Below are 25,719 nucleotides of genomic sequence, written 5' to 3' on the forward strand. Positions count from 1 at the left end.
CGCCCCCATATACCACATGATTGGTCAAGAACGCAGCAGTGAGTGGGGGGGGGGGGTTAAACATTAAAGAGACAGGCAGATGACAGAGTGATAAAGTGATAAAATGGATAGAAAACAGTGTAATTTGGACTCGTTTCAACTTTGATAGTTCAAAAGCAGGGTGTAGACTGCAAGGTTAAAATATCCCATCAATCAGGCTCCACAAAAAAACCCGCACAAGCAATCTGTACGCTTGATGCAAAAAGCTATCAACCCAGCAAAAGAGAACACAATTGATGAGGAACTAGATAAAATTATCACAGAGAAAGCACCTACAAGGGATCATTCCTCAAGAATCAAGATGATGAAAGAAGAAGGCTACATTCCACATAGTGTTTAATGCTGAGGAAACCGGCCAATAAAATGACTATTATATAGTACAGTTTATTTCTTTAATTATAATACCATAGCACATTTATTATACATAAAAGACGGTATATTGTGTGTAGTTTTAAGGCTTAGAAAATTAGAAAATTATGTTTTATGGGGACCTGGGAACATATTATTCTCATGTTAATGGTTTCCTATGGGAAATTAATTTTTGGGATACACACTTTTTGCCTTACGCACTCTGTCTGCGAATCAATTAAGTTTGTAGGACAAGGTATCACTGTATTCTGTAGTCTATGGTTCAACTGTAATACCTAAAAAGACCCAATCGGATAGCAAACAGATGGTTGGGGGGAGGGCTGCATGTTCACCCTACTGAACTTCCTCCATTCAAGTGCAACTTTTGACTCACATGCAAACAAACAAAAGAAGAAAAAAAACAGAAAGGAGACCGCTTATCACGTTCGCCGTGACGACCAGGTGGAAGATGAGAAGAAAGGACATAAAGACAACGTACATCATCCATCGTTTTGACTTGAGGTTAAGTACATTTTTGGCGTGAGTTTTTGTGAACGTTCTCCCTTCTGACGCCGACTCGCATTTTAAACGCTTTTGTGTTTCTTGCGAAGGGTGCCGATGGTTTTTCTTCTGAACATGTGACGCACCCACACCCAAAAAAAGCCAGCGACTGATGACCGATGGCGGCAATTCCCACGACATGGTTCCTTCTCTGTGTTGTGTTGCTAATCCTGCTGACACAATTTAGCGCAGGTAAGGCACAAACATTTATTTTCCCCAAAACATTTTTCAGAATTAAAAACCATCTTTATGAAGCCCACAGGAAAGTACAATTGTTTGGTTTTGGTTCACTCATTCACTGCCATTCAGGATTTGAACATATGACGTAGAGCGCCGTTGTTGTGCCGATAAAGCGCTGGCCAGACATCTGGCAATGTTTTTTTTTCCTTCCACCATGGGGCATCATTTCCATTTTTTTTCCATGTTAGCGCTTTGTTCCAACTTCAGCTATCGTTTAAAGCGCTACATAAAGCTGGCTCTCTGGCTAGCTATCTCGCTAGCTATCTAGCTAGATATCTATTATTTCTTTTTCGGATTAAGTGATTTCCGTTTGACAGAATTCCTTATGAGAGAAGATTGATGACAGTCTTGCTAGCTATCAAGCTAACTACCTAGCTATCTATTAGGTATCTATTAGCTGGCTCGATAGCTATCTAGCTAGCTATCTATTAGCGACTGTATCCTGTAACTGTAAAGTGTCCTTGAGAGCTTTGAAAGATGCTTAAAATGTAATGTATTATTATTCAAAATTCTCAAGGACACTTTACAGTCACTGAATATTTTTTCTGCAGGTGAGCAGCGGCAGCCACAAGTGCCAGCGTTCACTAAACCCGGAACTAAAAATGAAAAACATTTGAATGATATACAGTGATATCTTGTTTTTTGACCATAATCCACTCCCGAAACATGTTCGAAAACAGATTTGTTCAAAAACCGAAACATCACTTTCCATTATAATCAATGTAAAGAAATTAATACGTTCCTAGTCTCGAAAAAAAACTTTTACAAAGCACTTTTTAAACAATTTTACAGTCTCAAAAAGATTTCAATTTAGGACTAACTTAAAAAGAATAATTAGTTCTACGCATCATATTTTTTTTCAAAATGATGTACAGTGATGAATCGATTTTCGGCTATCATCCGTCCATCAGATGGAAGCGCGTACCACCTGCAGGCGACGGCGTCCTTGTGGTCTTGGGGACAAAAGAAAAGAGGAATTTCTTGAGGTCTATAAAAAAAGAGTGTCTGGTACCAAGCGCTTGCAGGGGTGTATGAGGTCTAGCTTTGCGGTCCTAAATTAAGAATCAAAGAAGCTTTTTGGAATCCAGACAAAATGCCTTTAACAGAGAAGAACGATCAAGTTGCGTTGGTCCAAACTTTGAATCCCAAGCACCTAGAAACCCCTTTTTTCGAGACCTCTCACTCACTTTCACAACCAGAAGTAACTTGCTCACAAACAAACTCTGCCCTTCCTTGTCAGTGCTTATTTTTCTTCTCTTGTTTCTGAGGCGAGACCCCAGCTTGCATGATCTGGTCTAACCCCGGGGCGGTGGTCCGCCGAGGTTCCATCTTGGAGGTCTACTGCGTTTTTCACTACGATTGCGACCGCGCCATGTTCAGCGAGCACCCACCTGCCCAACAGCATCACACTGTGGTCAATTCCACTACCACTTACATCCGCGTGGAGAATATCACCAAGCAACGGACTTTCAGCTGCCTGTGCCGTGACTTGGACCTGGACCCTTGCGGAGTCGACATCTGGGCTGGTTGTGAGTGTCGATCGCCCGCTGGAAAATCGGATTTTGTCAAGCGGACCGGTCCGTTGGACGTTTTCGTATCTGCAGACCCACCCGAGAGGCCGCGGGAGATCCGATGCAAGTACGAGGTGCTGAGGAACCAGACGGGTTTGGTGATTTGCTCCTGGGATAGAAGCCGCAAAACACACTTGAGAGATACTTCAGAGTCAGTCTGGTCCGTGTGTGCGAACGAGAAATATTCATTTTGAAGAAATCCACTTCGCACCACTCAATTGCCATGCAAATGTGTTGCAGGGTGTCAACGAGTCTATCAGAAGATCTCACCAAATCGTGGCCACCCATCCAAATCTCCATCGGACCATCCGATCCCCCAACGGTCCGATTTTCTTTGCCCCACGGAGTCCAATTCATCTCGGTCCGTGTCATCACCCACAATGCACTGGGGTCTGCCGTCTCGTTTCCCGCCAACTACACCCTCAGCGACATCGGTACCCTCGTTGTGTTCTTCTCATTGGAGGACCGTCATGGAGCACTTAGATGTTAAAATTGTATCGATGTGAACAGCGATCCCCGCGGCGCCAGTCCTCGCTGTGCCTCGTTGTTCCTCCAGGGGATGCGACCTCAGGGTTCAGTCACCCCCAAGAACGCAATTCGTGGAGATCCAGTACGCTACAGAAGTCGGGTTGTGGACAATCTACAGAAATTCGGTAAGAATGACAACTTCCTGTTTCCCCACATTTTTGTCCAGATTCCAAGAGCGGCAAAATAATTTGGGTTTTTTTTTACAATTGTAGTGTGCTGAGAGGTAGAACGCTACAAAAAGTAAATTCTGTAACATTTTACGGTTCCTGACTTCAGTCTGTAAATTGACCACAACGGATTCCATCCCCCAAGTATTTAAAATTGTTGAATTTGTCCCATGACACCCTGGTGCCTTGAAAAGTCTCTGTAATGTCCCGTTGGAAAGACTTCAAATCCCCACTGGCGAAATGCTAACACGCTAGCCGTTGCCCCACCAGAGTGTGACGGCGGATACGGATCAGTTGCTGTCCATCTGGTCTCTGGAACCCTACCGGTTGTACCGTTTCAGAGCTCGAGGCAAATTCAGCACGGGACTGTGGAGTCACTGGAGCAACGTCACCTCCAGTTGGACTCAGGAAGAAGGCAAGCAAAAAAAATCAAGTTATTCGTTACATGGAATGTGATTTGACTGTCTCGCGCAAATTCGCTTCAATTCCAAGCCGCGACAGTCCCATTCAGGTTTTACAGTTTTGTGAGTACAGTGATACCTCGGCTTACGAACGCTTTAGCGAACGAACTTTTCGCCTTACGAACGTTAAATTCGTGAGAATATAATCATAGCATACAAACTATTTTTCGGGAAACACACGGAGCGCCACAATGAGTGATGTGTTGTTCGCTAACGAGCCGGTTCTTGGAGCCGGATCCCTGAAGTGAACGAGGAGCTGGAAATTTGTTTTTGTCCTCAATTCCCCGCCCCCAGTCTTCGGTTAAAGCTGCACGTAATTGGTCAAGATCCGTGGTAGAGGAGGGAGGGGACAAACGCAGCATCGAGCAGGGGGAGGGGTTATAGAAACACAGAGCTGCACATGAACAGAAAGGCCGATGACAGGGCTTGAAACAAAAAAGTGAAACAAATAAAACAAAAGTGAAAAGGTGAGAACATGGATAGAAAACAGTGAAAATTGGACTTGTTTCATCTTTATTGATAAAAAGCAGAGTGTGGACTTCAAGGTTAAAATATCCCATCAATCAACTATTAATGGAGTTTCTAGTGTGTCTGCCTGCATCTGTTTGCAATATCACAACTTCCAAGATGATTGAGAGACTTTATGCAAAGAGCTATTCATTCCATCAAGCCATCGACGACCACCACAAAGGTAAATAAAACAACTTTATCTTACAGTACAGTTTATTTCTTTTATTACAATACCATAGCACATTTATTATACATAAAATAAGGTCTATTTTGTGTAGTTTTATGGCTTATTTAGTAAAAAAAATGATGTTTAATGGGGACCTGGGAACGGATTATTCTCATTTTAATGGTTTCCTATGGGAAATTTATGTTTGGAATCCACACTTTTTGCCTTACACACACTTTCTGGGAACCAATTAAGTTCCTAAGCCAAGGTGTCACTGTACTATACATAATTCTGGATGCAGATATCAGGAAGTTGGTGCGTCAAAGTGATGGTGTTAAGATACAATATTTGTTTTGGTGGTGGCTACAATGGGCAATAACAATGGTGTGATGTTTTGTTTAAGTTAATCGACTGTACATGGTGCGACATCTCGAACATGCTAATGCTACTAGAGATGTTTTCCATGATCACAAAATTCTTGGTTTGCATAGATCTTTTCCCTAGCTATTAGCTATCTATTCGCTAGCTAATGGCCATCTATTTGCTAGCTAATAGCTGTCTATTTGCTATCTATTCGCTAGCTATCTAGCTTGCTATCTATTTGAGTTACTTCCGGGTTGAGTGCACGCTGGCGCTTGTGGCTGCCGCTGCTCACCCACAGGAGACTTATCCTGGGACTGTAAAGCGACCTTGAGAGTTTTGAAAGGCGCTTGTAAATGAAATTTATTATTATTATTATTATTATTATTATTATTATTATTATTATTATTATTATATTTATTTTGGAAGGCTTCAATGTCGCAAAAAAACAACAAAATAAGTTTGTAATTTCTTTTCTGGCAGCACCTGACAAAGAGATGGATGTGTGGTACGCTCAACCTCCCTTTGACTTCAAGTCCATCAGGCTCTTTTGGAAGGTAAATACAAAAATGTGTGTGTGCGCATTTGTGTGTGTGTGTGCGTGTGCGCGTGTGTGTGTGTGTGTGTGTGTGTGTGTGTGTGTGTGTGTGTGTGTGTGTGTGTGTGTGTGTGTGTGATTTTCTGTTATTTTTGAGGGTGGTCCCCGTTAATGATGAGCTGGGAAATGGTCCCCAGTAAACATAAAAAACGTGTGTGTGTGTGTGTGAGAGACTTTCTGTTTCACCTTGACAGTAAAAGGTCAAATGTTGATCACTGCGTTACGCAGCAACCTAGTAACCACTTGCACTTGATCGCACATAGGCGCACGGTGGTATATATTTGAAAACAAAGTGAAAGAGAGGTGACAGTTTCGCTTTACTAGAAACGGGGTGTTAAAACGTAAACGTAGAAACGGGGAGAGAAATGACGAACTCAAAACATATCTTACATTGCTAACATTTGAAATTAGCATTAGCACAATGAATGTCGTCTCTCTCTCTCGCTCTCTCTCTCTCTACCTAGCTAGCTATCTATTTATTTATTATCTATCTCGGTAGTTAGCTACTAGCTCAACTCTAGTTAACCCTTCCGTGCGCCCATAACCTATAACATGTTAAGATGTCCACTGTAGTAATCAAAAGTGTTTATTGGTTTATTTAATTATTATTTATTTATTTATAACAAGCTATCTATTAGCTATATAGCTGTCTAAATTAGCTAGTTAGCTATCTGGCTAGCTAACTATTCAATATATAGCTAGCTAACTAGGTATCTGTCTAGCTGTCTATTAGCTATCTATTAACTAGCAAGCTAGCTAGCTTTCTTTCTATTTGAGTTATTTCGGGTTGAGTGAAAGCTGGCGTGCGTGGCTGCCGCTGCTCACCTTCAGAAAAACTGATTCTGTTACTGTAAAGTGACCTTCGGAGTTTTGAAAGGCGCTTATAAAATAAATGTATTCTTATTCTTAGTATCTCTTTCTTTCTCTCTCTGTCTCTCTCTCTCCCTAGCTAGCTATATATTTGGTATGTATTAGCTAGTTAGCTAGCTATTTGCTATCTATTAGCTATCTCGCTATGAGTGACCTTGAGAATTTTGAGAGGCGCTTATATATGAAATTTATTCTTATTCTCTCTCTCTGTGCCTAGCTACCTATCTATTTGCTCTATTAGCTAAAATCTGAAACGAAAAAAAGAAGCTAGCTAGCTATTTATTTTCTATCTATTAGCTATCTAGCTATGAGTGACCTTGAGAATTTTGTGTGGTGCTTATAAATGAAATGTATTCTTATTCTCTCCCTCTCTCTCTCTACTTTTTCCAAGCCGATGACCGTCGCTCACGCCAGGGGTAAAATCCTGGCATACTTGGTGGCGGTACACAGTCGCCAGTCTGTCCCAGTATCCACGTCCTACCTCAGCGTCAACACCACCGGCGCTTCCGTTGCGTTTTGCCCCGGTTGTCACGTGACGGTTAGCGCCGTCAATGCCAAAGGGACGTCTCCACCGGCCAAAATTGTCGCCTATCATCCCAAAGGTAAAAAAAAAAAAAATCACCTCCATTCCCTCGGGAAGGTATTCAGAATGCTTCATTTTTTAAGTCTTGGTGACGAGTCCGTACGTGACGTCACTGAAGGAACGCCCGTGACCGAAAAAAAAGGACACATGATTGCAGTCCTTCCATCACGACAATGTATTTTGCTGTACTTGTTTGGTCTGAAAACCTCGTGTTGCACCAAAAAGCCGCCAGAAGAGGGCGTCCAAGCTCCGTAGAAGGAATTTATAAGCCTGTGGAAACGGGCTGATTAATTCCTCACAAGAGGTCGCCATTTTCTGCCTCTTTTTTTGAGTGAGAGATTTTCCCCCAATATTGCCTCAAAATGGCACATAATTGAAGCCATTGTTTTGATTCTCCAGCAATGCAAGACGTCTTAGCGTGACATCACGAATTGGGGGCGGGACTTTCTGAAAATGCCCAATTCGCAGCTCAATTTTTTGCAGATTTTGGACCTTTTAAGTCATTTTTATTGGTGTTTTGCATTTAAATAAAAATGTCATACGAGCGTGTTTTGGGTATTTTAGATGCTATAAAACGTTTTTCTGATGTCAGTTAGGAAACAAAAAAGTGACGTCGGTTGTCCTTTAAGCATCAGCCCATTTGGACTTGGCGGTGAAGGAACATGAGCATGGCGCTGCCCTCTTGTGGACACAAATGGAAGGGGCGACGTCCCACGTGGTGGAGTGGTACCCCGAGGGGCTCATGCTGCAAGAGCTGCACTGGCTGAAATTATCCGGAGAAGACTGTCACGTAGTCATCACGGGTATGTTTACCAATCTGCTTTCACGTCTTTTTGAAGTCCGGATCGTCTGTTTTGATGATCATGAGTTCATAATAACTAGCAAGTGTGACTGCCACTGCTCACCCACATAAAAAAAATGATCCTGTGACTGTAAAGTGACCTTGATAGTTTTGAAAGGCGCTTATAAATGAAATGTATTATTATTATTATTATTAGCTAGCTAGAGAGCTAGCTATTAGCAATATAGCTAGCTAGCTATTTGAGTCTGGAAACATATTAGCTATAGCTAGCTATTAATAATAATAATAATAATAATAATAATAATACGTTTCATTTATAAGCGCCTTTCAAAACTCAAGGACACTTTCCGTCACAGGATATTTTTTCTGTGGGTGAGCAGCGGCAGCCACACGCGCCAGCGTTCACTCAACCCATGCTAGCTATCTACCATTCTATTAGCTAGCTAGCTTCCTATCTTTGAGTTATTATTATTATTGTTTTTTTATTATTATTATTATTATTATTATTATTCATTTTCTCCGATTATTCCACATCATTTTTTTCTTCATGCATCACTGTTTTTTTTCCACACACAGGGTTACCTATCTAGTGAGCTAGCTATCTATTAGCTAGCTATCTAGCATTCTATTAGCTCGCTCGCTATATTTCTATCTTTTTGAGTTATTCCGCCGGGTTGAGTGAACGCTGGTGCGTGTGGCTGCCGCTGCTCGCCCACAGAAACTTATCCTGTGACTGTAAAGTGACCTTGAGAGTTTTGAAAGCCACTTATAAATGAAATGTATTATTATTATTATTATTATAAATTTTCTCCACGCACAGGTTTGAACACATCTGAGTGCTACAAAGGAGCCGTTTATGTTCTGTATGGCGACGGGTCCATGACCACCAGCGGCACCTTTACACTTTTCAACACCAGCCGATCAGGTAATGGCGTAAAAGTAAAAGAACAATGGTTGAATTGGCCTTTATCCACTCTTTTACTTTCTTTTGTAGTACCCAAAGTTGGTCCATCGTTCCAACAGGAAGTGGATGGCAATAAAGTGATTTTGACGTGGGCCGAGCTTCCCAGGGCTCAGCGCGGCGGCTGTATCGCGCAGTACACAGTCTACCGGGAAGATGCTAATGGACATGTGAAGCAATGTAAACAAACAAATATATACAGCGATACTTCAGTTTACGAAGCCCTCGGCTTACGAACTTTTCGGTTTACGAATGTTAAATTGATGAAAATTTTACCTTGGCATACGAACTATTTTTCGGGATACACACGGAGCTGCCACAATGAGTGATGTGTCGTTCGCGAACGACCCGTTCTCCTAACAACAAAATGGCAGCCGACTGTTTTTGTCCATCTATTCGCCACCCCCAGTCTTCGGTTAAAGCCACGTGATTGGTCAAGAACGCAGCAGTGAGAGGAGGTGGTTTAAATATTAAAGAGACAGGCAGACGACAGAGAGAGAATGAGAAAATGGATAGAAAACTTGAAATTTGGACTCATTTCAACTTTGATCGTTCAAAGGCAGAATGTAGACTGCAAGGTTAAAATATCCCATCAATCAGGCTCCACAAAAAACCCGCACAAGCAATCTGTACACTTGATGCAAAAAGCTATCAACCCAGCTAAACAGAACACAATTGATGAGGAACAAGGTAAAATTATCACAGCGAAAGCACCTACAAGGGATCAATCCAAGATGGTGAAAGAAGAAGGTAACGTTCCTCATCAAGTGTTTAATGCTGATGAAACCGGCCACTCCATTCCATCACGCCATCAACGACCATCACAAAGGTCAATAAAATGACTTTATTATACGGTACAGTTTATTTCTTTAATCATAATACCATAGCACATTTATTATACATAAAATAAGGTATATTTGGTGTAGTTTAAAAAAATAGAAAGTAGAAAATGATGTTTTATGGGGACCTGGGAACGGATTATTCTCATTTTAATGGTCTCCCATGGGAAATTAATTTTTGCGATACACACTTTTGGCCTTACACACTCTGTCTGGGAACCAATTAAGTTCGTAAGCCCAGGTATCACTGTATTAATATTTTGATCAAGATGATATTTATTTTATTGATTGACAGACTGGGTTCGAGCGACCAGACGGAAATTTGTGTTGGAGGATCTCCCATCGGGCGTCCATAGACTGTGGATGACTGCTTGGACTTCTCAGGGAGAAAGTCCTGCCACTCAAAAAGTCAAGATCGTAATCCAAGGTGAGCGCGCGCATCAAGGCTACCGTGCGTCGTAATATTATTATCAGCGTTTTTATTGGAGATTGTGTCTTTTATTAAATTAAATCATGTCATCAATCTACGTTTTAATTTTTTTTTAAATACAGTATTAAAAATACCACATTTCTTTCTTAGAAAAACACAATGCATTTTTTTTTTTGCTTTTTGTGGGGGGGACCATTGTTTTGTGTTCTGGTCATGGAACCAATTAACTGCCAGACGATGTGCAAAAACATTAAAAAAAAAAAAAAGATAATAATAATACATTTTATTTTAAGTGCCTTCCAACGCTTTACAGTCACAGACAAGCATAGGTACTATAATAAATAAAATACAATCACAAATAGAATACAATTATAAATAGAAACAAGAGAAAGAGCTACACAGAAAATGCAATTTTAAATAGGTGGGGGGTTTTGAGATGGGAAGTGAGTTCCAGAGTTTGGGGGCAGAGCAGCTGAAAGCTCTGTCCCCCATCATGCTGAGACGGGTGCAGGGGTGGGGGCACACAGAGGTGGAGGGAGGAAAAGGATCTGTGGGGATATCCTTGTCACCCTGTGACTGTAAAGTGACCTTGAGAGACGCTGATAAATGACATGTATTATTATTATTATTATTATTATTATTATTCATATAGTTTTTTTTTACAACGATACTAGTGCAGCGTGTTCTACCGGAAACAAATTCCTTGTGTGTCCTACATACTTGGCAATAAAGATGATTCTGATTCTGATTATTATTATTATTCATTATTATTATTATTATTATTCATGTTTTTATTATTATTTTAACATTATTTTTATTTTTAATATTATTATTAGTATTATTACTATTTTATTTTTACGATTATTATTATTATTATTATTATTATTATTATTATTATAGTAAACAAATACAAAAAAGAACAGACAAATGAACAAATGAATAAATAAAATATTATTTTTCATTATTTTTTTATTATTATTATTATTTTAATATTATTTTTATTATTATTAGTATTACTATTTTATTTTTATGATTATTTGTATTATTTGTATTATTATTTTTATTTTTAAGAAACAAATAAATAAATACATAAATACAAAAACGAACGGACAAATGAACAAATGAATAAATAAATAAATTATTTGTTTGTTTATTTGATTTTTAATCAAATAAACAATGAAAGCCTGATTGTTTGTTTATTTGATTTTTAATCAAATAAACAATCACATAAACAACTACATAAATAAATACATCAATAAAAACATTGTTGTGATGCAGTTTTATGTCAATTTTGTGGTGCTTAACTTCAGCTCTCATGACTAAAAAAAAAATGTCTATCGTTCGCAGTTTCAGAAGGGATGCCGGTGTTCCTCCTGGTTTTGTGCCCGCTGTTGTCCGGAGGAGTTTCGCTGTTGCTGTGCCTTTATCAAATTGCAGCGGTGAAGAAAAGGTTTACAACATCGGCCAGTGGAGGAGGGGATACAAAAAAAAGGCTATGAAGGATTAGCTTGCCTTGTTGAACCACAATGTGTCTTCTTTTGCAGGATGTGGCTGATTATCCAATGTTTCATGCCTCAAGTGGTGCCGGATCCGGCGAACAGCAAATGGGCAAAAGAGTGCTCAAGAGTGCAAAAGGTGATTAAAACGTCAGTGGAAATAAAATTAAATAAAAATAAGGTTAAAAACAAATCCCACAGGTTGAAGACAAAATCCTAAATCTGTTGTATATTTATTTCAAATATTTATGTCATCATTTATTGTTAGATGATCTTCTTAAGGTTTTTTTTTTTCTTTTCTTTTCCATGTAGCTCGCTATTTAGCTAGCTACCATGTAGCTTGTTATTGCTCACCCACAGAAAAAAACTTGCACTGTGACTGTAAAGTGACCTTGAGAGTTTTGAAAGGCGTTTATAAATGAAATGTATTACTATTATTATTATTAGCTAGCTACCCATGTAACTTGTTATTTAGCTAGCCACCCATGTAGGTCGGTATTTAGCGAGTTACCCATGCAGCTCGCTATTTAGCTAGCTACCCATGTAGCTCACTATTTAGCAAGCTACCCATTGAGATCGCTATTTAGCTAGCTACCCATGTAGCTCACCATGTAGCTAGGTACATACAGTAAAGTCTCGTTATATCGATATCGGATATATCGATAGTCCCGGTTATATCGATATTTTTTCGGACTCCCTTGAATATCGATATAACGAGACTTTACTGTATGTAGCTTGCTATTATAGAGCTACCCATGTAGCTAGCTATTATCTAGCTACCCACGTAGCTCGCTGTTTAGCTAGCCACCCATGTAGCTTGCTATTTAGCGAGCCACCCAGGTAGCTCGCTAGCGAGCTACCGATGTAGTTCACTATTTAACGAGCTACCCATGTAGCTTGCCATTTGGCTAGGTACATATGTAGCTCGCTATTATTGAGCTACCCATGTAGCTTGCCATTTGGCTAGGTACATATATAGCTCGCTATTATTGAGCTACCCATGTAGCTCACCATGTAGCTAGGTACATATGTAGCTTGCTATTATAGAGCTACCCATGTAGCTAGCTATTATCTAGCTACCCACGTAGCTCGCTGTTTAGCTAGCCACGCATGTAGCTTGCTATTTAGCGTGCCAGCCATGTAGCTTGCTATTTAGCGAGCTACCGATGTAGTGCGCTATTTAGCGAGCTACCCATGTAGCTTGCCATTTGGCTAGGTACATATATAGCTCGCTATTATTGAGCTACCCATGTAGCTCGCTATTATTGAGCTACCCATTTAGCTTGCTATTTAGCTAGCTACCCACGTAGCTCGCCATTTTGCTAGCTACCCACGTAGCTCGCCATTTTGCTAGCTCCCCACATAGCTCGATATTTAGCTAGCTACACAAGTATCTCGATATTTCGCTAGGTACCCACTTAGCTCGCTATTTAGCCAGCTACCCATGTCGCTGGCCGTTTAGCCAGCTACCCATGTCGCTCGCTATTTAGCGAGCTACCAATGAAGATCGCTATTTAGCTAGCTACCTATGTACCTCACTATCTCTCCTCACTTACTGCCAGCAAATCTTTAGCTCTCTATTTTGCTTTCTCGCTTGCATTTGAGCCCTCTACATATAATCTTTATTTTATTTAATTGTTTTTAATGTATTTCTTTTTGTATGTGTATTACGCCCCAGGATAAAATGAAGTTACATTCTCAGCAGAGTGAGTCCGTTCTGACTGAGGAGGAAGAGCCGGACACCATTATCATCATCACTGAAGAAGAGAAGGTCTCCAATCACAACACGGAGGGGGCAACCTCCCCACCAATCAGCCCTTCCGCATCTCAACCGTCCCCCACCACGTACATCAAGAGTATTTCCTTTGAATCCGACGGCTCGGAGCAGATGCGGATCATGCTTGACTCCCAAATCAAAACCGTAAACTACATCTCGGCTGGATGCCAAGATGGACGCCGAGTCCAGGAGGAGGTCCACGAAGATGATGATGACGCTTTTAGACACATGCTGACACCTCTATCTTCTTGGAGCTTGTTGACTGAGCACATGGAGCCGCAGATGATTGGAAAATTGACCCTGGATGCGGTCCGGATCGATTGTAGCGACCTCTTTGAAAACTGCTGATCACGTACACGACGAGAGGTTGAGCCGCTAAGTCTACTGGGCGATGAGTTGTCACGTGGTTTAAAACTTCCACTACTCCGTCAATTATGTGTTGCAAGTGCTGGGAGATGCTAAATAGCAAGCTACATGGGTAGCTTGCTAAATAGCGAGTGACATGGGTAGCTAGCTATATAGCCAGCTACATGGGTAGCTGTCTAAATAGCAAGCGACATGTGTAGCTTGCTAAATCGCGAGTGACATGGGTAGCTAGCTATATAGCCAGCTACATGGGTAGCTTGCTAAATAGCGACATGGCGAGCTGGCTAAATAGCGAGATACATGGGTATCTGGCTAACTAGCAAGCTACATGGGTAGCTGTCTAAATAGCAAGCTACATGTGTAGCTTGCTAAATCGCGAGTGACATGGGTAGCTAGCTATATAGCCAGCTACATGGGTAGCTGGCTAAATGGCAAGCTACATGGGTAGCTCACTAAATAGCGAGCTACATGGGTAGCTGGCTAAATAGCGAGCTACATGTGTAGCTATCTAAATAGCAAGCTACATGGGTAGCTTGCTAAATAGTGAGCTACATGGGTAGCTAGCTATATAGCCAGCTACATGGGTAGCTGGCTAAATAGCGAGCTACATGCGTGGTCCTTCACTAGGCTCTGATGTCAGTCATTCTTTTGGCGGGATGAAGTGGAGATATCTCAAATTGGGTCCCTGTCAAACAGCTCTGGTTTATGTTGTAACCTTTCACCTCCTTCCTGCATTGAACCAGCTGACCCCTTGACCCCCCCCCTCGTGCCCGCAAAAACATAACTCCGACACACATTCTACATCTGCTCCCTCGTCTATCTATTGGAAACAAAGCGCTATTGATACTGATTAACTCGTTATTTTAATATTCATCCTACAATGTTTAAAATGGCTAACTAAATGTACTTACAGTATTTCCTTCATTAGCTAGCTAAATATACAGTAAAGTCTCGTTATATCGATATTCTCGGGAGTCGGAAATAATATCGATATAACCGGACTATCGATATATCCGATCCTGCGGGCATGTAATTTTCTCCTTGAGTTCATAGAAATAGTATCGTAATAAGCAGTACTATCGATATAACAGATATCGATATAACAAGACTTTACTGTATGCATATAAAAAAGTACTGCGAGATGTATATTGTAATCGTTTTATTTTATCAACAAAATGACCATGTAGACAAACACAGCGAGACATCTTCATGTCATGTGCATCAATATACATTTATCTGTACAATATCAAATGTTAACTGCAGGGGGCGTTGTTGTTGTTTTGACTTGATGGTTGACCTGATCTACTATAGCTGGTAAACCTTTTTGTGTGTGTGGGGGGGCTTTGATTACCTTTCGCTATTCGCGACATTCACAAGGATCCTCTGGACAAACTTCAAAACAATTCGGACAATGGGGGGAAAAGTCCTTCGCTCCTTATAAAGTCCTTATTCACTGAACCTTTTTGTCCTTGTCAGCCACCACTTCTGCCAGATCCTCGGGTTTGACGGATTTCACCTGAGCCTCCATTTGGGTGACCCGTTGCTTCATGCGCGTTTGGCTGGAAGTGAACTCTGCCATTAGCTTAGCGAACTTAGTCTGCATCACGTCCAGGTTGTCCTGTAGCCTGGTCAGCTTCTCCTCCAGGTCCTTAGGATCTGCACCGGCGTTAGCCACCGCCTCATCGATCAAGTTGTCCTTCATCAATATGGACTTGCCCTTCTCCTCCAGGGCCTTCTTGGCATCTGGGTACTCGGTGAGCGCCTCCATCAAATCATCCTTGGAAAGGGCGAAGAGATCGGAGTAGCCCACGCTTCGGATGTTAGCTGTTCTCCTGTTCCCGGCCTTGCTGCCTTTGATTCCCAGGATGCTGATTTCCCCAAAGTATGCGCCGTCGCTGAGGACCACGAACTGCGTGACGCCGTCGTCGGCCACCACCGCTAGCTTGCCTTCCTTGATGATGTACATCTCTCGACCGATATCGCCCTTCTTGCATATGTAGTCCCCGGGACTGAAGACCTGAGGCTCCAGTTTGAGCACCAACTCGATCAGGAGACCCGCCTCGCAGTCCTGGAAGATGCGTACTTTCTTAAGTGTGTCAAGATGGACGTTGATGGCGATTTCAGCCTTGAGCTTATCCGGTAGGTTCTTGAGAACCTCTTTCTCATCGCAAGTCTTTTTCTCCGTCCACAGGTAGTCGAACCACTTGATGACCCTGGCTTCGAGATCTTTGGTGACCTTGCGGAACTGCATGTACTGCTTGATGGAGTCAATCTTGGCCTGAAACTCGGCGCGGGAAGCGTTCATGTTGGAGATCATGGCGCCCACGTTTCCGACGATACTGGCGAAGATCAGCACGCCGGTGAGAAAATCAGCGATGACAAAGAGGTACTCCACATCTCTCACCGGCGCAGGCGTCTCGCCGATGGTAGTGAGGGTCAGTGTAGACCAGTAGAGGGAATAAATGTATTTTCTGGCCAGGCGGCCATACTCTGGGTGGCTGATGTTGGGGTACACCCAAGTGTCCGATCCGAAACCAATGGTCTTGGAGATAGCAAAGAACATGCAGGCATTCCAGTGGATGATGACCAGGATGTAAAGTACGAGATTGCTAATGCGAAACATGTTGGGGAAGCTGGTCCTGGTCTCTGTCCTTTCAAAGAACTCGAACAGTCTGGACATCTTGCAGAGGCGGTTGAAGCGGAACTCTGGGTTATTGAATCCGTATTTCAGGAAGAGCAGATCGGTGGGGATCATGGTAATCATGTCGTACTTGAACTGCGACGTGGTCCTGTATTTGGCTCTCAGCTTTGTGGCGTCCTTCACCAGGAGGCCTTGTTCCAAGTAGCCTGAGGAGCAGACACAAGAATATAATCCATTTCTACATTTATTAATCTGTAGTGATGCTTTGGTCTACAGATTGTTGCGTGACCACGATCCGAACAAAAACAAAATGGTGGACAAGAAACTGACCTGTCCTTGACCTGACAAACGTATCTGTGTAGTAGATGAAGTCTGAGGTGTAGTCTAAGAAGATCCAAAGTTTGGTGAAGCGGTCCTGGAGTTCATTGAAACAGGCCCTGGTAAAATAGTAATAATAATAATAGTACATTTCATTCCTATGCGCCTTTCAAAACTCTCAAGGTCACTTTGCAGTCACGGGATCAGTTTTTCTGTGGGTGAGCAGCGGCAGCCACACACGCCAGCGTTCACTCAACCCGGGATTAACTCAAATAGATAGAAAGGTAGCTATTATATCGTTATTGAATAGCTAGCTAGATAGCTAGTTAGCCAGCTAGATAGCTATTATATAGCCATTAGATAGCTGTTAGATAGCCAGCCAAATAGCTAGCTAGACAGCTAATAGATAGCTAGCGAATAGATACCTTATAGCTAGCTAGCTAGTTAGCCAGCTAGACAGCTAATATATAGCTATTGTATAGCCATTAGATATCTGTTAGATAGCCAGCCAAATAGCTAGCTAGACAGCTAATAGATAGCTAGCGAATCGATAGCTAATAGATAGCTGTCAGATAGCTAGATAGCCAATAGGTAGCTAGCTAGATAACTAGCTAGATAGCCAATAGGTAGCTAGCTAGATAGCCAATAGGTAGCTAGCTAGATAACTAGCTAGATAGCCAAGAGGTAGCTAGCTAACTAGCTAGATAGCCAAGAGGTAGCTAGCTAGATAACTAGCTAGCTATGTAGCTAGCTAGGTAGCCATTATTTAATTAGTGGAAAATATCAGATCGTAAACCAATCGAGGACAAGGATAAATACCTGGTTACAATCATGATCAGATTGTAAAACACCGGTGCAGCGATGACCGTCAGCCACCTGTAGTACATGTCTGCAGCCGGGTCCATGATCCAGATCTCCTTTCTGGATTTCAAAAACAAAAAACTTTATTTGGGGCCTTATTTAAGAATGCAGGAATCAGATATTTCTGGAATGAAATCATCCTGATGTAAAGTCTATCGGAGAGTACTTACGGTGGCTCTTCTTTCTTTTTGTCGTCTTTCTTATCATCTTTTTTGTCATCTTTCTTAGCGTCTTTTTTGTCATCTTTCTCGTCCTTTTTCTCATCCTTCTTTTCATCCTTTTTATCATCCTTCTCTTCCTTTTTGTCATTGTTTTTTTCATCCTTTGGGTCTTTTTTAATTTCCTCTTTCTTGTCTTCTTTTTTGCTAAGGGAAACAACCTTGGGGTTTAAAGTCTCTTCATCGCAATAGTTAGCTAGCTAGATAGCTAGTTGCTATGTCCATGAGGGCTACCAGATTACACCAAGAGGAGAGGGTCAGACCGGTGGAGGTCTGGAACTAGTGATACCTTGGCTTACGAACTTAATTGGCTCCCAGACACAGTGTAAGGCGAAAGGTGTGTATCCCAAACATTAATTTCCCATAAGAAACCATTAAAATGAGAATAATCCGTTCCCAGGTCCCCATAAAACGTAATTTTCTACTTTCTACTTTTAACTTTTAAATTGTAACTCTCTAATTGTAAGTTTTTAATCTTAAAACTACACAAAATGTACCTTATTTTATGTATAATAGATGTGCTATTGTATTGTAATTAAAGAAATAAACTGTACTGTATAATAAAGTTGTTTTATTTACCTTTGTGATGGTTGTTGATGGCTTGATGTAAAGGAGTGGCCGGTTTCATCAGCATTAAACACTTGATGAGGAACGTAGACTTCATCTTGCACCATCTTGAGGAATGATTCTTTGTAAATCTTTGGCAGCGTTATCGTCAGAAGTGGCTGCCTCACCATGACGAATGACACTATAAATCCCTGTACGACGCTTAAAGTTCTCGAACCATCCGTGGCTAGCCTTGAAATCATCAATGGATGACGAACTTTCAGGTTGCTTCTTGACGATATCCGAGTGAAGTTGCCATTCTTTCGCTGCGATAATTTTATCTAGTTCCTCATCAATTGTGTTCTGTTTAGCTGGGTTGATAGCTTTTTGCATCAAGTGTACAGATGGCTAGTGCTGGTTATTTGTGGAGACTGATTGATGGGGTATTTTAACCTTTTCGCGAACGACACATCACTCATTGTTCCGCTCCGTGTGTATCCCAAAAAAATAGTTTGTATGCCAAGATTAAATTCTCGTGAATTTAACGTTCGTAAACCGAAAAGTTCGTTAGCCAAGGCGTTCGTAAGCCGAGGTATCACTGTATCTTGGCAGGTTATTTTTTTCTAATGTCTTTCTTGAGGGTCAGAAACTCTTGCTGTTCATTGAGGCAAGAGGGGTAAAGTACGATAGGTCTATGAGGGTCTACATGAGGACTTTCAGAGAACACCAAGATGGGAGGGCTTGGTGCAGGTTTGGATCTACTTTGGGATCATAGCCTTCTGATAGATCCCTTGTAAATTCACATGGAACTAGCTTGGCAGGTTATTTTTTTTTAATCTCTTTTTTGACGGTCAGAAGCTCTTGCTGTTCATTGAGGCAAGAGGGCTAAAGTACGGTAGGTCTATCAAGGTCTACAGGAGGCCTTTTGAAGAACACTAAGTTGGGAGGGGTTGGTGGAGGTTTGGATCTACTTTGGTATCATAGCTAGATGATAGATCCCTTGTAAATTCACATGGAACTAGCTTGGAAGGTTATTTTTTTTCTAATCTCTTTTTTGAGGGTCAGAAACTCTTGCTGTTCATTGAGGCAAGAGGGTAGGTTCTATCAAGGTCTACAGGAGGCCTTTCGAAGAACACTAAGTTGGGAGGGGTTGGTGGAGGTTTGGATCTACTTTGGTATCATAGCTAGATGATAGATCCCTTGTAAATTCACATGGAACTAGCTTGGAAGGTTATTTTTTTTTTCTAATCTCTTTTTTGAGGGTCAGAAACTCTTGCTGTTCAGTGAGGCAAGAGGGTAGGTTCTATCAAGGTCTACAGGAGGCCTTTCGAAGAACACTAAGTTGGGAGGGGTTGGTGGAGGTTTGGATCTACTTTGGTATCATAGCTAGATGATAGATCCCTTGTAAATTCACATGGAACTAGCTTGGAAGGTTATTTTTTTTTCTAATCTCTTTTTTGAGGGTCAGAAACTCTTGCTGTTCATTGAGGCAAGAGGGTAGGTTCTATCAAGGTCTACAGGAGGCCTTTCGAAGAACACTAAGTTGGGAGGGGTTGGTGGAGGTTTGGATCTACTTTGGTATCATAGCTAGATGATAGATCCCTTGTAAATTCACATGGAACTAGCTTGGAAGGTTATTTTTTTTCTAATCTCTTTTTTGAGGGTCAGAAACTCTTGCTGTTCATTGAGGCAAGAGGGTAGGTTCTATCAAGGTCTACAGGAGGCCTTTCGAAGAACACTAAGTTGGGAGGGGTTGGTGGAGGTTTGGATCTACTTTGGTATCATAGCTAGATGATAGATCCCTTGTAAATTCACATGGAACTAGCTTGGAAGGTTATTTTTTTTTCTAATCTCTTTTTTGAGGGTCAGAAACTCTTGCTGTTCATTGAGGCAAGAGGGTAGGTCTATCAAGGTCTACAGGAGGCCTAGGTGGATCTACCTTGGTAGTGTTTGTACAAATCATAGCCTTCTTGCAAATTCACATGAAACCCCCATCGTAAAGAGTTTATAAAACTGTAAATTTGGTCGGGATTAACCTAACACATGACCAAGGTAAAGGGAAGGGATGTCACTAGCACCTAGGCCAGAGTACTACCTGGTTTTCTACCAAGTTATACGCACTTACTCATCTGCGTTGTTGCAGTTATTCATGTTGTAAGTAGCTAGCGGCCACTTACTGCCGAGGCTTTCGAAACGAAAAACGTCGTCAGGTACCCTTATTTTCACGGTCTGCGTTTTATCCCAATGACCACTCACTTCTTTCTGCGCGTTGTGCCGTTTTGGTCCAAGGACTGTCTGTCGCTTTTGCAACCCGAAACTTCTTTGAGCTCAGGGCCTCGGAAGCGCTCCAGGAAGGAGTCGCGCCTCACCGGTACCTCAGGATTGATCCTGTTAAAGGCCCAGTTGCGCAGCATGTAGAAGAAGTAAGATAGCCTAGACATGATCAAAGAGAGCGGAAATAACAACGACGTGACATCCATCTAGGCTACTGAGAAAAGGGCAATGGTCAGAATCACAAAAGGAGAGTCGCTCATGGCGGAGTTTACCTGGCCATTGCTCCTGGACCAGTGAAAAGCGTTCTGTTGGACTTTGAAGACAACGCCCTCTCGGAATTGTGACTGGAAGACATCGTCCGCAACTTGAGCCAAAAAGTACCAATATCATGTCACAATTAAAAGGTTTTTCATTCTCAGAGATCATAACTGTTTCCCTCAGGTGAGGTCGTCTGCAGATGGTAACCTTACGAGGATCGTTTAGGAGAGCCTTTAGAGGAACCTTGAACTTCGCTGAAAGCACCAGTGATTGATGTTGCTCATTTTGACTGACTCGGACAATGTAGCGGACAATGATGAACCTTCACAGAATTTCAGGTGAACCTCTGAAAATTGTGTCTCATGGTGACTGTGAATTTAGCTGCATTACTTTCTTACCCTTACATTGTGATGCTAGGTGGCTACAAGTTAGCATTTCTATTTTTTAAAGTAATAATAATAATCATCCATTTCATTTCTAAGCGCCTTTCAAAAATCTCAAGGTCACTTTACAGTCACAGGATATTTTTTCTGCGGGTGAACAGCGGCAGCCACACGTGTCAGCGTTCACCCAACCCTGAAGTAAATAGATAGTAAGCTAGCTAGCCAGCCAGTAGATAGCTAGTAGATAGTCAGCCACCCAGATAGCTATATAACTCATAGCTAAATAGATAGAAAGCCTGCCAGCCAGCTAGTAGATAGCTAATTGATAGCCAACAGATAGCTACCAGATTGCTAGCCACCTAGATACCCATGTAGCCAATAGAAAGCTAAGTAGAAAGAAAGCTAGCTAAATAGCTAATAGATAGCTGATAGATAGCCGCCAGATAGCTAGCCAGCTAGATAGCCATATAGCCAATAGAAAGCTAAATAGAGAGAAAGCTAGCTAGCCAGCTAGTAGATAGCTAATAGCCAACACATAGCTACCTAGATAGCCATCCACCCAGATAGCTATATAGGTAATAGATAGCTAAATAGATAGAAAGCCTGCCAGCCAGCTTGTAGATAGCTAATAGATAGCTACCAGATTGCTAGCCACCTAGATAGCAATGTAGCCACTAGAAAGCTAGCTAGCCAGCTAGACGGCAAAGAGAGAGCCAGCCAGCTCGATAGCAAAAAGAGAGCTGGCTAGATAGCAAATAAGAGCCAGCTAGCTAACTTGATAGCTAATAGCTAGATAGGACCTTTTAGCAAGCATCATGGCACTTGATATGCTTTCACGGGCCGAATAAAATGATGTGGCGGGCCAGATTTGGCCCGCGGGCCTTGATTTTGACACCGGTGCTTCAAGCATACCTGCTGTCTCCATTTTCCATGACAGACAGCTCCTCGTCCGATGTGCGACTGGACAAGCGACATCTGGTCAGGTAGGAGATTTCACTGTTGACCTTCGCCATAGTGTCGTGTTAGGCCCAGCTGGGATGAGAAGAAATAACATACATCTTAAAAGCACAAAAATGACCGTTTCCACCCAAAATGGCTAACTTTTTCACATGTCCTGTTGTAATAATAATAATAATAATAATAATGATAATACATTTTATTTACAAGCACCTTTCAAACTCTCAAGGTCACTTTACAGTCACAGGATCAGTATTTCTGTGGGTCAGCAGCGGCAGCCACATGCGCCAGTGTTTACTCAACCAGGAATAACTCAAATAGATCAAGTTAGCTAGCTATCAAATAGATAACTAATAGATAGCTAATAGATAGCAAATAGATAGATGGCTAGGTAGCCAGCAATGGTGACCCCGTTCAACTTGGAAGAACTCAAATAGATCAGGTTAGCTAGCTAGCTAATAGAAAACTAATAGCTAGCTAGCCAGTTAGACTACTAATAGATAGGAAATAGATAGCTAGCTCGGTAGCCTTAATCGGTGACCCCGTTCAATCCGGAATAACTCACTAGCTAATATATAACTTAATAGATAGCTAGACCGCTAATCAGAATCAGAAAACCTTTATTTGTCCCACAATGGGGACATTTGCAGTCCACAGCAACTAATAGATAGCAAATAGATAGCTAGCTATTTAGCCATCAACAGTGACCCCGTTCAATCTGGAATAACTCAAAGTTAACTAGCAGATTATGCCATCGATGAGAATGTTTCTTCAGCCGTCACCTGTACTTCTTTGAAGGTGTCGGACGTTTCGCTTCTTATCCAAGAGGCTTCGTCAGCGAGCTAAAATTTTTTGCTGGTAGTTTTGGCCCTATATATATATATATATATATATATATATATATATATATATATAGCTAGCCATATATATATACCTACTGTCCAGACGTGGTGGTGCCAGACTCTGTTATGATTGGTCCCTGCTCTCAGGTTGTGGGGGAGCAGAGGACTACTCCCTGCGGCTACACTGATTACTTCTATTGTCCTGACTGATTACTTCTATTGTCCTGCCTGAGTATGGGGCCTACGACTGGCCCGATTGCCCCATTTGCTCTGGTATCACCTTATCAGCATAACTAAGCCTATGTTGCCTAAGACGTCTGTTGTACAAACGATCCAAATTGAACTTCACCCCACCATGGCGATTTAGTGAAGGGTTTTGCTGTTTTATGAAAATAGCTTCTTATGCTAGCTGATTACGAGAGACATGTCCAACCCGTCTTTATCATTTTTCATTCTTATTTCCGAAATATATGAAGCTAACAGACACGTTTCCAGTGTGTGGTGTAGTGTATATACCGGTATCCAGCCACTAAAAATACACCCTCTTTATATCCTTACCACTAAACAGGATGAGCGTGTTCTCTGTGTGTGAACGGTCAACCCTGCTTTTAAAATAAGTGCTACTTAAGTACGGGTTTGCTTTGGCCCCACTGGCAGCATGGTTGTGTGAATATATAGCGCGGCTAAGTCTATTAGTCATCCTTCTTTGGGAACGCATAGTTAAGTGCTTCTTTGTTCACCTCAGGGAAGGTGCAGTCTGGACCATTTGTTTAAAAAAGATCTTCGGGAGCTACAAATTTATTCGCGTGGGTTTTCTGCGGTGTCAGAGATATTAGGTCGGACACTGTGAATAAAAGCTCCAACACAGGAAGATTGACTTTTACTGCCGGCAGGGGATGTAGTGCTTCATGCCCTATGCCAAACTATTTATTGAGAGTACAGTGATACCTTGGCTTACGAACTTCATTGGTTCCCTGACAGAGTGTGTAAGGTGAAAAGTGTGTATCCCAAAAATTAATTTCCCATAGGAAACCATTAAAATGAGAATAATCCGTTCCTAAGTCCCCATAAAACATAATTTTCTACTGTGTAAGGCGAAAATTGTGTATCCCAAAAATTAATTTCCCATATGAAACCATTAAAATGAGAATAATCCGTTCCTAAGTCCCCATAAAACATAATTTTCTACTGTGTAAGGCGAAAATTGTGTATCCCAAAAATTAATTTCCCATATGAAACCATTAAAATGAGAATAATCCGTTCCTAAGTCTCCATAAAACATAATTTTCTACTGTGTAAGGCGAAAATTGTGTATCCCAAAAATTAATTTCCCATAGGAAACCATTAAAATGACAATAATCCGTTCCTAAGTCCCCATAAAACATAATTTTCTACTGTGTAAGGCGAAAATTGTGTATCCCAAAAATTAATTTCCCATATGAAACCATTAAAATGAGAATAATCCGTTCCTAGGTCTCCATAAAACATAATTTTCTACTGTGTAAGGCGAAAAGTGTGTATCCCAAAAATTAATTTCCCATAGGAAACCATTAAAATGAGAATAATCCGTTCCTAGGTCCCCATAAAACATAATTTTCTACTTTGTAATTTTCTAAGCCTTAAAACTACACAAAATATACCTGATTCTTATTTTATGTATAATAAATGTGCTGTGGTATTATAATTAAAGAAATAACATGTGCCGTGTAATAAAGTTTTAGATGGTCGTTGATGGCTTGATGGAATGGAGTTAATTCCTAAATTATATGGGTCTGGAGTTATCTGACCTTGAAATGAGGGCAGATGTCCAAAATACAATGCAATACATACATTTATATAGTGCTTAAACAACACCTGAAGCTGGAAAAAAGCGCTAACATGGAAAACAAGGGAAATGCTGCCCCCTTGTGGAAGGGAAAAAAAACATAGCCAGAGGTCTGGCCAGCGCTTTATCGGCACCCAAGCAAGAAAAAAAAATATTCGGGAACGCCGCTCTACGTAATACAGGTAACTTACGACCGAGTTCCGTTCTGACCAAACGGTCGTAAGTCAAAATGGTCATAAGTCAAAATCCATTGAAAATGTTGAATAGAGACTCGTAGGGTAAATGACTCGCACCCCCCCCCCCCTCCCCCCCGGTGCCATCACACGGTCGATTGCTGTGCGAGTGTGAAATGCTGGCTGGCGAAAAATTTCGAACACGTTGCCTGCCTGCTAGCACGTTGCAGTGCCAGGCGTAGAATTAAAATGTTAAAAATGGAGGTTGTGGTCGTAAGTAGAGCTGGTCGTAAGTTGGATGTTACTTGTTTTTCCAATTCCTGAATAAATATTTTATTTTTTCGCCATTATCTTAGCAATGATTTAAACTCCCTCGCTGTGGTTGTAAACACGTGTCGGCACGTGCGGATTAGCGCTAATGCTAAGGAGTTAACAAACACAGCACAAGCCCCACCCCCTCCCCCCCAGCTACATTAAACGACACTGACAGTCATTTACCTTTCGCCAGTGCAGCTAAAGGTAAACTTGGATAGCATTACATCATCGGCCATGTCAACAAAAGCTCGTTGAAATGTGATGAGAAGATATTTTTAATAATCATAATAATAATACATTTCATTTAGAAGTGCCTTTCAAAACTCAAGGTCACTTTACCGTCACAAGATTTTTTGTGTGCGAGTGAGCAGCGGCAGCCATTCGCGCCAGAGTTCACTCTATACAGAAGCTCGTTGTAAGCCATGATGCTAGTTT

At 41.5% G+C, this 25,719-nt stretch overlaps 2 protein-coding genes and 1 long non-coding RNA gene across 6 annotated transcripts in view; 2 read left to right on the plus strand and 1 right to left on the minus strand.

Annotated features, from left to right (window-relative positions):
* Positions 1–252: 252 nt before the first annotated feature.
* On the plus strand, positions 253–14,615 carry il12rb2 (interleukin 12 receptor, beta 2a). The gene is made up of 16 exons (XM_089000829.1): positions 253–909; positions 999–1,140; positions 2,457–2,717; positions 2,793–2,919; positions 3,000–3,193; positions 3,270–3,412; positions 3,725–3,869; positions 5,435–5,508; positions 6,811–7,021; positions 7,632–7,805; positions 8,625–8,729; positions 8,799–8,945; positions 9,900–10,031; positions 11,382–11,484; positions 11,579–11,669; positions 13,209–14,615. The coding sequence occupies exons 2-16, from the start codon at positions 1,068–1,070 to the stop codon at positions 13,653–13,655; spliced, it is 2,427 nt and encodes an 808-aa protein (XP_088856955.1). The 5' UTR covers positions 253–909; positions 999–1,067; the 3' UTR covers positions 13,656–14,615.
* Positions 14,616–14,805: 190 nt separating this feature from the next.
* Positions 14,806–25,719, minus strand: part of LOC148895137 (cyclic nucleotide-gated channel cone photoreceptor subunit alpha-like) — a 15,812-nt gene continuing 4,898 nt past the window's right edge. Inside the window, exons 2-9 of one of the 4 annotated variants that reach the window (XM_089000831.1) lie at positions 22,085–22,204; positions 20,804–20,875; positions 20,514–20,645; positions 20,383–20,442; positions 17,664–17,858; positions 17,452–17,553; positions 16,645–16,751; positions 14,806–16,520 (exon numbers count right to left, since the gene is read on the minus strand). In XM_089000831.1, coding sequence (XP_088856957.1) covers positions 15,124–16,520; positions 16,645–16,751; positions 17,452–17,553; positions 17,664–17,858; positions 20,383–20,442; positions 20,514–20,645; positions 20,804–20,875; positions 22,085–22,185 — 2,166 coding nt within the window. In that variant the 5' untranslated portion in view covers positions 22,186–22,204 and the 3' untranslated portion in view covers positions 14,806–15,123. Of the gene's footprint in view, positions 16,521–16,644; positions 16,752–17,451; positions 17,554–17,663; positions 17,859–20,382; positions 20,443–20,513; positions 20,691–20,803; positions 20,876–22,084; positions 22,205–25,719 lie in introns of all 4 variants that reach the window. The other 3 variants (XM_089000830.1, XM_089000833.1, XM_089000832.1) reach the window with 3 other exon arrangements.
* On the plus strand, positions 15,625–22,238 carry LOC148895138 (uncharacterized). Its single transcript, XR_016115548.1, has 4 exons — positions 15,625–15,764; positions 15,865–16,059; positions 20,973–21,127; positions 22,110–22,238. It is a non-coding gene; the product is annotated as an uncharacterized LOC148895138 (long non-coding RNA).

This window comes from Hippocampus bargibanti, linkage group LG07, assembly GCF_051943395.1.
Source record: "Hippocampus bargibanti isolate YZ-2025 linkage group LG07, ASM5194339v1, whole genome shotgun sequence".
Taxonomy (NCBI): Eukaryota; Metazoa; Chordata; class Actinopteri; order Syngnathiformes; family Syngnathidae; genus Hippocampus; species Hippocampus bargibanti.